General features: G+C 46.8%; 1 protein-coding gene across 6 annotated transcripts in view; it reads right to left on the bottom strand.

Annotated features, from left to right (window-relative positions):
• Positions 1–5,749: 5,749 nt before the first annotated feature.
• The window catches only part of LOC140487011 (paired box protein Pax-7), a 159,558-nt gene continuing 153,141 nt past the window's right edge, over positions 5,750–12,166 (bottom strand). For all 6 annotated transcript variants that reach the window (XM_072586367.1, XM_072586370.1, XM_072586366.1 and 3 more), the window contains one exon: positions 5,750–8,149. In XM_072586367.1, coding sequence (XP_072442468.1) covers positions 8,034–8,149 — 116 coding nt within the window. In that variant the 3' untranslated portion in view covers positions 5,750–8,033. The remainder of the gene's footprint in view (positions 8,150–12,166) is intronic.

Below are 12,166 nucleotides of genomic sequence, written 5' to 3' on the forward strand. Positions count from 1 at the left end.
AGTCAAAGTGAATGGCCATTTATACCATCACGGTGACAGACACACAACTGGAGAGGCTGTTCCTCAACTGCAGGCAACTGATCACAAAGATGGGAACTCATCCCCTACACCACCGACCTCAACCATTTAGACCCAGAGGTCCACAGCACCCCAACAATGAAAGTGGAACAACAACAGATACCATGGCAACAATGAATGATATGCAAATAACAATCCCTCGGGAAGAAACATCACCTTGACAGGATTCTTGGCAATGTGGAGGGATCTTGGGGTTCATGTCCATAGATCCCTCAAAGTTGCCACCCAAGTTGATCAGGCTGTATGGTGTGTTGCCTTTCACTAGAAGGGGAATTGAGTTTAAGGACCGTGAGGTTATGCTGCAGCTCTATAAAGGCCTGGTTCGACTACACTTGGAATATTGTGTTCAGTTCTGATCACCTCATTATGGGAAGGATGTTGGAACTTTAGAGGGGCTGCAGAGGAGGTTTATCAGGATGCTGCCTGAACTGGAGGGTGTCTCTTATGAAGAAAGACTGAGGGAGCTAGGGCTTTTCTCATTGGAGTGAAGAAGGATCGGAGGTCATTTGATAGAGGTCTAGAAGATGATGAGAGGCATAGATAGAGTGAAGAGTCAGAGACTTTTTCCCATGGAAGAAATAACTATCACAAAGGGGGCATAATCTTAAGGTGATTGGAGGAAGGTATAGGGGAAATGTCAGAGGAAGGTGCTTTACACAGAGTGTGGTGGATGCGTGGAATGCACTGCTAGCGGTGGTAGTAGAGTCAGATACATTAGGGACATTTAAGCGACACTTGGATATACCCCTGAGAGTAAAATGAAGGGTATGTCGGTTAGTTTGATCTTAGATTAGGATAAATGGTTGGCACAACATTGAGGGCCAAAGGTCCTGTACTGTTCTATGTTCATTGTTCTATAACAAAAGACCAAAGACAACATGCATGCATGCCATTACGGTACAATTCAAAGACTGTGTGTGCAATGCATGTTCAGAGACTAACAATTTACAGAGAATAACAAGCTGCTAACACATGCAAACGATCTTGTATATATTGGGTAAGTGCGGTAGCTCATTTGTATGATCATGTATGCAATGTTTTTGGTTTCTCTTATTTGAAAAGGGGAATGTTTGGGATGGAAATGTTATCTGTACCAAAGAGCCTCTTGAGTTGCCATAGTCATGTGATTTCTACCATGAAGCACCATCTGGGGGCTGCCATCTTGCAGCCAGTTTCAGGCCAGTCTGTTGTCTTGAGAGCTCATGGAGAACACACTAATGTACGGGTTTCCCATGATATTTCCACCATATGCCCCTTATAGGGTCAAACTGTGTTTAACACTTTAGATCCTTACATACCAACCACTTGTTTTAGATTGTTGGCCAACGATCTCTCTTCCTTCCCTTTCCCTGTTTAAAGCCTGCATACTATGTTTCAGATTGCCTCATTTTCTCCTGCTCGTCCCCTGTTTCAATCTCAGAAAAGATCTCCAAGAGACTGAGACAATCTTCCAAAGATTGTCTTAGATGCCTCATATTGCTACTTCCCTTTAAATGTTTGCTTCCCTTTAAATTTCTCTGCCATGCAATTTAATGTGATAAACATACCTATCTGAATCTATGGATAGAACTGGAACAAACGCATAGGGTTGAATTCTAGTTCAGGATACTCTTAACGTTAACATACAGGTTCAGTTGATAATTCGGAAGGCAAATGCAATGTTACCACTCATTCCAAGAGAGACAGAATACAAGAGCAGAGATGAGCTGTTGAAGCTACATAAGGCTGTGGTCACATCACATTTGAAATATTGTTTTGGACCCAGTATCTAAGGAAGTATATGCTACGCTTAGAAGGAATCCAAAGGAGGTTTACAAGAATGACCTGAGGAGGAAGGGCTTTTGAATGAGGAGCTGTTGAGGACTCTGGGTCTGTACTCGGTGAAGTTTAGAAAGATGAGGGGGATCTGATTAAACTTTACAGAGTACTGAGAGGCCTGGATAGAGTGAATATAAAGAAGATGTTTCTACTAGTGTGAGAGACCAAAACCCAACAGAACAGCTTCAGAAGGAAAGGGTGGCCCTTTGGAACTGAGATGAGGAGGAACTTCATCAGCTCGAGGGTGTGAGTCTGTGGAACTCATTGGCCCAGAGGGCTGTGGAGAGGTCAGGTCTTTGAATATACTTAAGACAGAGATAGATAGGTTCTTGATTTGTAAAGGGTTCACGGGTTATGGGGAGAAAACAGGAGAATGGATTTGAACAGCACATCAGCCATGATTGAATGGCAGAGCAGCTTGAGTGCCCCAAATGGCCGAATTCTGATCCGATATCTTATGGTCCTGTGGATTATTTCATCCTGCATTAATATTTTTCGATCAGCCTGTTCAGATATGTGTGTCACACCATTGCATTCCAGAGCTTGACCCCACAGAGTGTTCACCACTCACTTCATATCAGCCCCCATAATGACCCATCACAGCCTCATTGTTAATTTCAGGTTTGATGAACCATAACCTAGTTCTCCAACATTGTCCATTATCCTCCAACACCTCTCTTCCTTGTCCTCAAACAATTCTCCTCCAACAGCCTCCTCTGACACCTTTTCTTCCATTGTCCTCCCTGGTTTTGGTGTGTGCAATTGCTCTCAGCTGATGCCATTCTTATTTAGCTAGCAGTAGCCAGAGCGTCTTTTACAATATCTGAGACTGGCACCCCCCTGCACGTGGCAGTGCCACGGCTAGTGCTGAAAGAGCAGCCCCACCGTCCAGGATAAAGGGAAGGATATGTGTGAGGGGTTTGCAGGCTGTGGCATCATGGGAAGAGGGGGGCATAGGAATCAAAGCAATAGCAGGGCTGGGTTGGCTCTCGGAGGGGAGCATGCCTTCGGTCAGGCACTGATACTCTTTGATTGAGGAATACACTTCACTCCACACACACCCCTTTTTGCTTCTCAACTTGCCACATGTCAGGCGAAAGTGAGGACTGCAGATGCTGGAAATTAGAGTCAAGAATGTGGTGCTGGTAAAGCACAACAAGTCAGGCAGCATCCAAGGAGCAGGAGAACCGATGTTTCAGGCAAAAGCCCTTCATCAGGAATGAGGCTGGGAGCCTCAGGGGTGAAGAGATAAATGGGAGGGGGGGTGGGGCTGGGGAGAAGGTAGCGGAGAGTGCAATAGGTAGATGGAGGTGGGGGTAAAGGTCAGGGGGAAGGTGGTGCAGATAGGTGGGAAGGAAGACGAACAGATGGGACGGGTCATGAGGGTGGTGCTGAGCTGGAAGGTTGGAACTGGGGTAAGGTGGGCGAGGGGAAATTAGGAAACTGGTGAAATCCACATTGATGCCCTGGGGTTGAAGTGTTCCGAGGCGGAAGATGAGGCGTTCTTCCTCCAGGCGTCAGGTGGTAAGGGAGTGGCGATGGCAGAGGCCCAGGACCTGCATGTCTTCGGCAGAGTGGGAGGGGGAGTTGAAGTGTTTGCCTATAGGGTGGTGGGGTTGGTTGGTCCGGGTGTCCCGGAGATGTTCTCTGAAGGGCTCTGTGAGTGGGCCACATATTGTCAGGCCTGCCTCATGTTGTGAATCCCAGGAGCAGTGGGAAGATCCCCTTTAAGTGATCCTTCATTGATATCTTAAAAGCCTCATTTGGCATTAGGGCAGGGTCATGAGCCTTCTTGGCAACAACTTAATTCTGGAGGGGTGGGGAGGGTAGATGGTAGAGATTGAGCTCACCACCATCCTGCCTGCTGGGATGTGCTCTCTGCCCCCTGCCTTCCCAGCACTAGGGGCTGAAGATTCTGCCCTGTGACTTGAAGCCTCACTCTGCAGGTTTCAGCACAAATTCAAGATCAGCAGTCACAGTGCAGTACAGTACTAACCAAATGCTGCATTGTTGGAGTTACAGTACTGTCCTTTTTGATGAGATATTGACTGAGGTCCTCTCAGATGGATATAAAAGATCACATGACACTGTTTTCAAGAAGCTCAGGGGAATTCTACTGAAGTTAGGCCTGCATTTATCCCTCAAGCAACACAACTCAAGGATATTTCCTCATTATCACTTTGCATTTTTGTGGGAACGTGTTGTGGGAATATTATCTGCCATGTTCCCTACAGCAGCAGCACTTCATTGTGAAGTCCATTAGAAAGTCCTGAGGTTATGCATAAATACAAGCTTTTCTTTCCTTGGTGCCTTATTCAGTTTGGCCCCACTCTGTCCTGCCAACTGTTTCCCTTCTTCAATCTTCACTTTGTCCCATCACCCAGAGGCTTTAAGACCCACGATTGCTATCACTTTTTCATTGCCTCCTGATTTCTCTGATGCTTTCTCCTCAAAGCTGGTGCACTTAGGACTTTGAAGCCCTGTGTCAGTTTTTAATAAACTCAAACGCTTTGTCTCCAGAAGCCCACTTTATAGGCTTCATGTTTAGCTTTTGCCCATGGAACAGAAGATGGGTACCTGAATCTTCAATGGGAAGGGACAATTACACACACAATATCACACCGGCGCGCGCGCGCACACACACACACACAAACACAAACACAAACACACACACACACACACACACACACACACACGCCTGGTGATGGCTAGTTTCAGTTAACCTTTAATGAGATAACAATTATAGCAGGTTACAAGAGCCAGACATCTACTGACTGTATGTAAATGCGAGTACAGGTTCCCATCTACTCTATAATTAACAACATAGCAGAATAAATTATGCAGTGGTTTTATATACACACATGCTCAATCAAATTATAAGAAACAAGCACAGAAGCTAGGAGACTTATTGAGACAGGGGTCAGGGAGGGGAGTGAGAAGTGAGTTGAAGGGTCTGCTAATGGTACAAGGTTGAGCTAGACTGGACATTTAATGGAATTATAAGGTGCTTTTGAGCAAAAATACATGTTTAAAAGTCTAACAATGAAGCTGGATTTGCTCATAAGCTGAATCCCAGTGCTAGGGGTTCAGATATTTGACATTTATACATAAACTGTTTTTCCATCAACCATGGTAGGGCTTTCTTCACTGTCCCACAGCTCCTCCACCAGCCCAGATTTAATCCATACGTGGGACGACTCTCAGGGTTGCCAAACCTCCAGGATTGTTCAGTGTTAATCTGTAGGATACTGATGCAAGCCACTCAGTTGAGGGAAAAAAAATCACAAAGCAATTTGAGAGTCTTGTTCCTTTTGTTTATCCGTTTGAAAGATGTGGGAGAGCAGGAAAAGAAGCTGTCTGACTGGTTCAGGGAACAGGGTGCAGGAGGCCAGGCGATGAAACCTCCCAGAATACATCCAGCCAAGTTGGCAGCCTGGACTGCAATACTGTTTATTTGGTCATATGTATTGCTTTAAGTCCCTCCCTTGAACCCCTATTCAGCAACAAAATTGAAGAGAAACCCACAAAAGTTTGATGTTGGCTCTGTGAGGCTTTGGAATGTGCGGGCCGGGACCATTTTGATTGCAACTTCCCAGGTTTGAGTTCTAGTCAGTGCCGAGGGAGCTGGTCACAGCTGAGGGGCAGTCAGGGTGGGAACATTGGGACAGGCAGAGGCAATTTAGCCTCTTCAGGCAGAAGTGGGGACTGCAGATGCTGGAGATTAGAATCAAGATTAGGGTGGTGGCTGGAAAAGCACAGCAGGTCAGGCAGCCTCCGAGGAGCAGGAGAATCGACGCTTCGGGCAAAAGCTGATGAAGGGCTTTTGCCCGAAACATCCACTCTCCTGCTCCTCGGAGGCTGCCTGACCTGCTGTGCTTTTCCAGCACCACTCTAATCTTGAATTTAGCATCTTCAGTCAGTCCTGCCATTCAATGACATTTTGTGGGTGGGGTTATCAGTGTTCACTATATATATGGACTAATTTGTATCTGCTTTGTGAATTTAAACAGATTTATTTGTATCAAGTGGAGTAATAGCTTTCCTTGTTCAGGTATAAATCATATATAAAAAAACAAGAATAGGCCATTCAGCCCCTTGACCCAGGATACAATAAGATCATGGCTGAACTGATATGACCTTCACTCCACTTCCTGGTCTATCCCCATAACCCTTGACAAACAATAGATCTCTATCTAACTCAGCCTTGAGCATATGAAATGACGCAACCTCCACGCGTTAGTGGGGAAGGGCTTCAAACAACGAGGGGGAGGAGGGGACTTCAGGAGAGAAGGGGCGGGGGTTGAAGAGCGAGCAAACATTGATGTAGCCTCACACGCCCCATCCCCCCCCAACCCCAACCCCAACCAACCCGGCGCTTTCCGGGGATTGAGCGGCTGCTAAAATGAGCACCTCCCAGTTCCATTAAATGCAGTCAAGACAGAATTGGGACTTCTTTCAAAAGGTCGTGTGACAATTCTACAATACAAGTTACAGCGGAGAAGAGAAAGGAAGGGAGGGAAAGGGTTTGATGAGGGGGAAGAGGGAAAGTTATCAGAATCTAACATGCCAAGAATGTCTATAGAATATTGGTAAAGTTCTGTTGGATGTTTTTTTTTGATTACAGTAAAATGCACGGAACCCAATATCCTCGCGTTGTAGACTTAAAAATCCTTCTCGTTCCAGTAAATGAAGAAATGGTTAAGGGGACCGCCGAGTTACAGCACAAGGTGGGGGAAGTGAGTGTGTGGCCTCGGGCTGGACCAAACATGACCCATTGGAAATGGAGCGTTGCAATCCTGGACCATGAGAGAGAGAGAGAGAGACATCTGGTGTTCGGAACTCTGCATTTTGTTCAAAGTCTCGAAGAAACCACCTGCTCTTAGTCAGATCGCTGCAAACTCTCTCATTGTCGTTCAGTCAGGCCATGGGCTAAAAAAAAAACCCCTCCCCACCCCTCCTGGATTCATTTACTGAAACAAATCGCTTTCGGAACTGCCAACTTGGTCCTTTACGAGCTGTCCTGGACTATAAGTCACAAGGATGGCCCGGAGTATGAAAGCAGGAATGTAGGAGCAGAGATATAAACAGTGATGGACTTCAGGCCCGAACAGTAGGCGCCCTCAAAAAGCATACAACTTAAAAAAAAAACCAACTCCACGGGCAATCCAGTACCAAACTGCAAGAGTCGTTTGCATTTTGAGCCTTGCTGTAGCTCAGTGTTGGAATGGTTATGTATGTCATGAAGTCTCACTGACCCATTAATAACTGACATTAAGGTGAAAGGAGCATTTGTTTGATTTACACAGACCGTAATTACTCTTCAAGGATCACCCCTAACCCCACCCCATACAAACTGCTGCGCCTTCTTCTGGTCCCATTTTGTCAACTGTCTTGTGCTAGAGGTGCAATTAGTTCCTGTTGAAGAAACAGTCTCCGTTAGATTTCCGCTTTGAATTCAAAGCCAATTCTTGTTCCCCCCAAAAGTGAAGCGTTCCTTAAAAGTAAAGCGGTGTAAACTGGTGTTTGGTCGATTTTTAAACGGTGCTGAGATGGAGTGTGGTGTGTCTAATGTCTTCCTTCCAGCTGGACATGAGTGGGAAGAGGCTCCCGCTTCACCTCTGGCCCCGGGAGCTGCCTGGGGGCCCTACCGCTGACAGGTGAGGCGGTGTCGAAGCGTTTTGTGTGTGTGAGCGGGAGAATCTCGTTTCCAAGCTGTTGCCCCTCTTGGTAGGTGGAGGGGAGAGGGGAGGGGAAGCATGAATACCACCCTCACCATCAGCTTCCGCCATGGGATCAGTCTCTCATGAGAAAAGCAGGCATAATAGTTCAACAACAACAAAGAAAAAGACACACTTACAAATATTGTCAAAGCAGATATACAATATTCTGGGAGGGCTGGATACTAGACCCTTAGTAGTCTCGCTCCCAGGTGTCAGGGTAATGGGTAGGAGGGGGCATTCCTGGATTACGAGATGGTCAGTTTGAGGGGGTGGTAGAGAACACTAGAAATCCAGGAGCGAAGGTCAACCTCTGTCTGGGAGGGTCTGACAATATCTCAGTCCCAGATTGAACTGGTCAGGCAGAGCTCTCTCTCTCTGTGGCCTTGCTCCATGAGCTCTCGCAGTGGTCGGACGTCCTCAATAAGCTTGTCCCGTTTCGACCTGCAGCAAACCCAGGACAGCGGAGTGCTCACTCAACTTCATCCGCCTCTGTGTGGACAGGCTCACGTTCTTGGTGAGGTAGTCAACTGCACCTTGGATAGAAAGAGAGAGAGAGAGAGAGAGAGAGAGCCCGTCAGGATTAGTGACCACAACAACCGAGCAACCAGGACACTCTGCTCCCTTTCACCAACAATGCAAGGCTGATTTCACAGTTCTAACCATGACAGCACAGAAAGAGGCCACTCGGCCCACCTCGCCCGTGCCAGCGGAATAAGGCAAGGGTTTTCACCGCCACCACTCAACCGGACAGTGAGAGCCACCACGCTCTAGGGGAACAGAAGACTTTTCTCACGTTTCCTCCAATCCTTCTGCCGATCACATTAAACCTGCAGCCCCTTGGTGACCGACCTCTGCTCGGGGAACCCAGGTCTTCCCTGGGAGACAGTGAGGTCTGCAGATGCTGGAGATCAGAGTCGAGAGTATGTTGCTGGAAAAGCACAGCCGGTCAGGCAGCATCCTCTCCTGCTCCTCGGATGCTGCCTGATCTGCTGTGCTTTTCCAACAGCACACTCTCGAACCAGCTCTTCCCTGTCTACTCTATGCAAACCCCTCATTATTTTACACACTACAATTAAGTCGCCCTCGGTCCTCTCTGTTTTAAGGAAAACAACCCTAACCTATCCACTCTTTTCTTATAACTGCAATTTTCAAACCCTGGGAACATTTCTATAAATCTCCTTTGTTCTCTTTCCAGAACGATTCTCAAACAACTCTGTCCCGCCTGCAATGCAGGGACCAGAACTGCGCACAAAACCCTAGCTGTGGTCTAACTGATTTTATATACCTCCGGCATTACATCCCTGCTCTTGTATTCAGCCAAGGAATGAGAATATTCCATATGCCTTCTTCACCACTCATTCTGCTACCTTCGGGCACCTGTGGATATCTACTCCAAAGTCCCTCACTTCCCTTCCCCCTCTCAATATCTCCATGGTATATTGTGTATTCCTTTGTTCTGTTATGCTTCCAAATACATAACTTCGCACTTCAGTGGATTGAATTCCATTTGCCTCTTTTTGCAACTAGCCCATTGATTTCATCCTTTAATGAACAACATCCCCTTCACTGGCTGATTTTTGTCATCTGCAAATTTCCCAATCATATCTCCCATATTTAAGCCTAAACACATTAATACGTACCACAAACAGCAAACCGAACCTTCTGGATCACCACTGGAAACTGCTTTCCATTCACAAAAGATATCCATTGGCCATTCCTCTTTCACTGAACTAACTTGGACCCTCCTTACCACATTTCCCTATATCCCAAGAACTGTACTTGTTCTGGCCAGTTAGCTACATGGGACCTTGTAACATGCCTTATTGAAATTCATGTAGACAACATCCCTCAAAAATCCTCCCTGTCACTTGTTAAAAAACAATAAATTAGGTTAGTAAGACACAACCTTCCTTAAATGAAAGCTTGCTATCCTTGATTAGGCCATGCTTTTCCAAGTAACCATTAATTCTCTCTCTCAACATTGACTCTAGTAATTTGCCCACTGCCAAGATCAGACTGACCAGACGATAATGATTTGGCCTATTCCCCACACCCTTCACACTATAAAGTATCCCAAGGCATTTCACTGGGGCATAATTCAGACAAACATTGACACCAAGACATTTCAGGAGATAGTAGAAATGGGTGCAATTATTTGATCAAAATTTGATATACAGTAGAGAGAGAAGCAGATAAAGCAGCAGAGGACATTGAGGGAGAAAGAGGGGTGAAGATTTTAAGAGGCTGAGGGAAACAGAGGAATGAAGATAGTGGAGGGAGATAGAAGAATGGAGGGAGATGGAGGTGCAGAGAAGTAGAGGGGTTAGAGGGGCATGGGGTTGGAGGGGGTGGAGGAAGGTAAACAGGCGGGGGTGTGCAGAGAAAAAGGAAGTGGAAGAAGGTCGAGGGGCTGAAGGGGTGGAGAGGCATAGAAGGACAGTGAGAGGAAATTCCCAACCCAGGACATAGGCTGCTGAAAGTATAGTTTAAACTGAGGGGTGAAGAGAGTGAGGATGTCCGAGGGGCTAGAAAAGAAGGAAGAGATTGTGAGGTTAGAGGAGGTTACAGAGATAGAGATAAGTGAGACGAGGAAGAATACAAATACTATATCTCAGGGCTCCAGGCCTTTCCTCCAGAGGCAGAACCAAAGACAACTGTGGATGGTGATCAGGAACAGCAAGTCAGCCTGATCCTCCCCCTTCTCTTCCAGGCCACTGAGACCGAAGATGAAAGCCCATATCTACAAACAGCTGAAATGAGTGAGTTTGGCATGAGCCAGAATATCAAACCAGACCATGTTGGGCTTTTACACATGGAACTATTGGGGGAGGAGGGAAAATAACATACCAAAGAGCACTAAGGTACCCTGAAGGCTCAGGGCATTCAAATTGTGAACCCAAGACAGAGAGCACACTCTGTGCTCATCAGCAATGAATTTTAATCTAAAACAAAAATACAAACATCAAACAAGTATTTTTCTCTCAACCTCCACTACATTCAAAAGGTTAAGTCTTGGGCCTGGAATTTAGATTTGTGTTAAGTTCAGGAGTGTGAGAAGCTTCAAGGCCTAGACATCAGGCTTCAGGTGCAGTGACACAGTCCTGTATTTGGAAGTGCTCTTTTGATTCACATAGGATAATCTTTGCTTTCTGTTCATTACTTCTCCATTTACTCTGCCAATAACTGTTCTGTGTGAGCTGGCACAGCAGACAATCACTCCTAATAAATAAACAACATTTCAGCGTGAAGCACTCGTCATTTCTCTGCCCAAAGGGGGGAGCGGTGTTCGATGGAAAGCCTTATTACCGAGCTGTCATTTCCATTTAAATTCACTTCATGGTCTAGCACAAAAGGCTTTGATATTCTTTGGCACCAGTGTGGTGATGGGGGATTGGCTAATTAATACACTGAGCATGCTCAGTGAGTGCACCATGGAGGATGAAGCCACATGGCTCCCAGTAGGCCTAATGAACATTACCCAAGCTCTTAGCACTCAGGCTGGAGGGTGATCTATTAGCTGGCCAAAATTATTCAAAGGTCAGCTTAGAATTTGTTTTTCAATCTTCTCCATATTATTTGCAGCCTGTATGTTTATAGGAGATCTGAGTTCACACTATGGTTATGGTAGCGGGTGGGTGTGTTCAGACCATGGTTACAGGGGAAATGGGGTCTGAGTTGAGACTGTGGTAAGGGGGATGGGGGGGGGGAAAGAGTCTGAGTACAGACTGTGGTTACAGGAGGGGGGGGGGGCGGTCTGGGTTCAGATTGTGGTTCCGGGTGGGTGTCTGGGTCCAGCCTGTGGTTCTGGAGTGGGGAGGGAGGCAGTCTAGGGTCAGACTGTGGTTGGGGGGTGGTGCAGCTTCAGACTGTTGGTACAGGGTGGAGAGCAAGTTCAGACTGTGCTACTGAGGAGAGCAGTGCTGGTGTTCAGTCTGTGTTTACAGAGAGGGGAAATGTGAGTACAGACTGTGGTCACAGGGGTGGGGATTGGGGGAGAGCGGACTGGGTTCAGATGGTGGGTCTGCCCTTCCAAACTTCTGCCTTCACTATCTCAAGAATAAGCCATTCCTGTTACAGGAGATGACAAGGCTGGGCCGGGGGTTGGAAGTGATGATATCCTGGGAGTGTGCGGGGGGTGGGGGGCGGTGGAATGATGATATCCTAGTATCCTGGGCGGGGGGGGGGGGGGGGGGGGGGGGTGGATGGAGTGATATCCCGGGGCTGGGATGTCAGACAGCAGATCAGAGTTAGAATTCCCATCTCCTGCAGCCCACTGCAAGGATCAATTGTTCCACAGTGGATCACTAGTGAGTAGTTATTGATGCTTAACAGTAGCTGGAAAATATCCAGCGATGCATTATTCCGAGACACAATTCCATAGAAAATAGCTGCTAAGATCTCTGACTGCAGATCAGACTGATTTAGTACAGCAGGTCAGGCAGCATCCGAGGAACAGGAGAATCAACATTTCAGGCAAAAGCCCTTCATCAGGAATGGTTCTGGCTTGAAACGTCGATTCTCCTGCTCTTCAGATGCTGCCTGACCTGCTG

The sequence above is a fragment of the Chiloscyllium punctatum genome, chromosome 16, assembly GCF_047496795.1.
Source record: "Chiloscyllium punctatum isolate Juve2018m chromosome 16, sChiPun1.3, whole genome shotgun sequence".
Lineage (NCBI taxonomy): Eukaryota > Metazoa > Chordata > Chondrichthyes > Orectolobiformes > Hemiscylliidae > Chiloscyllium > Chiloscyllium punctatum.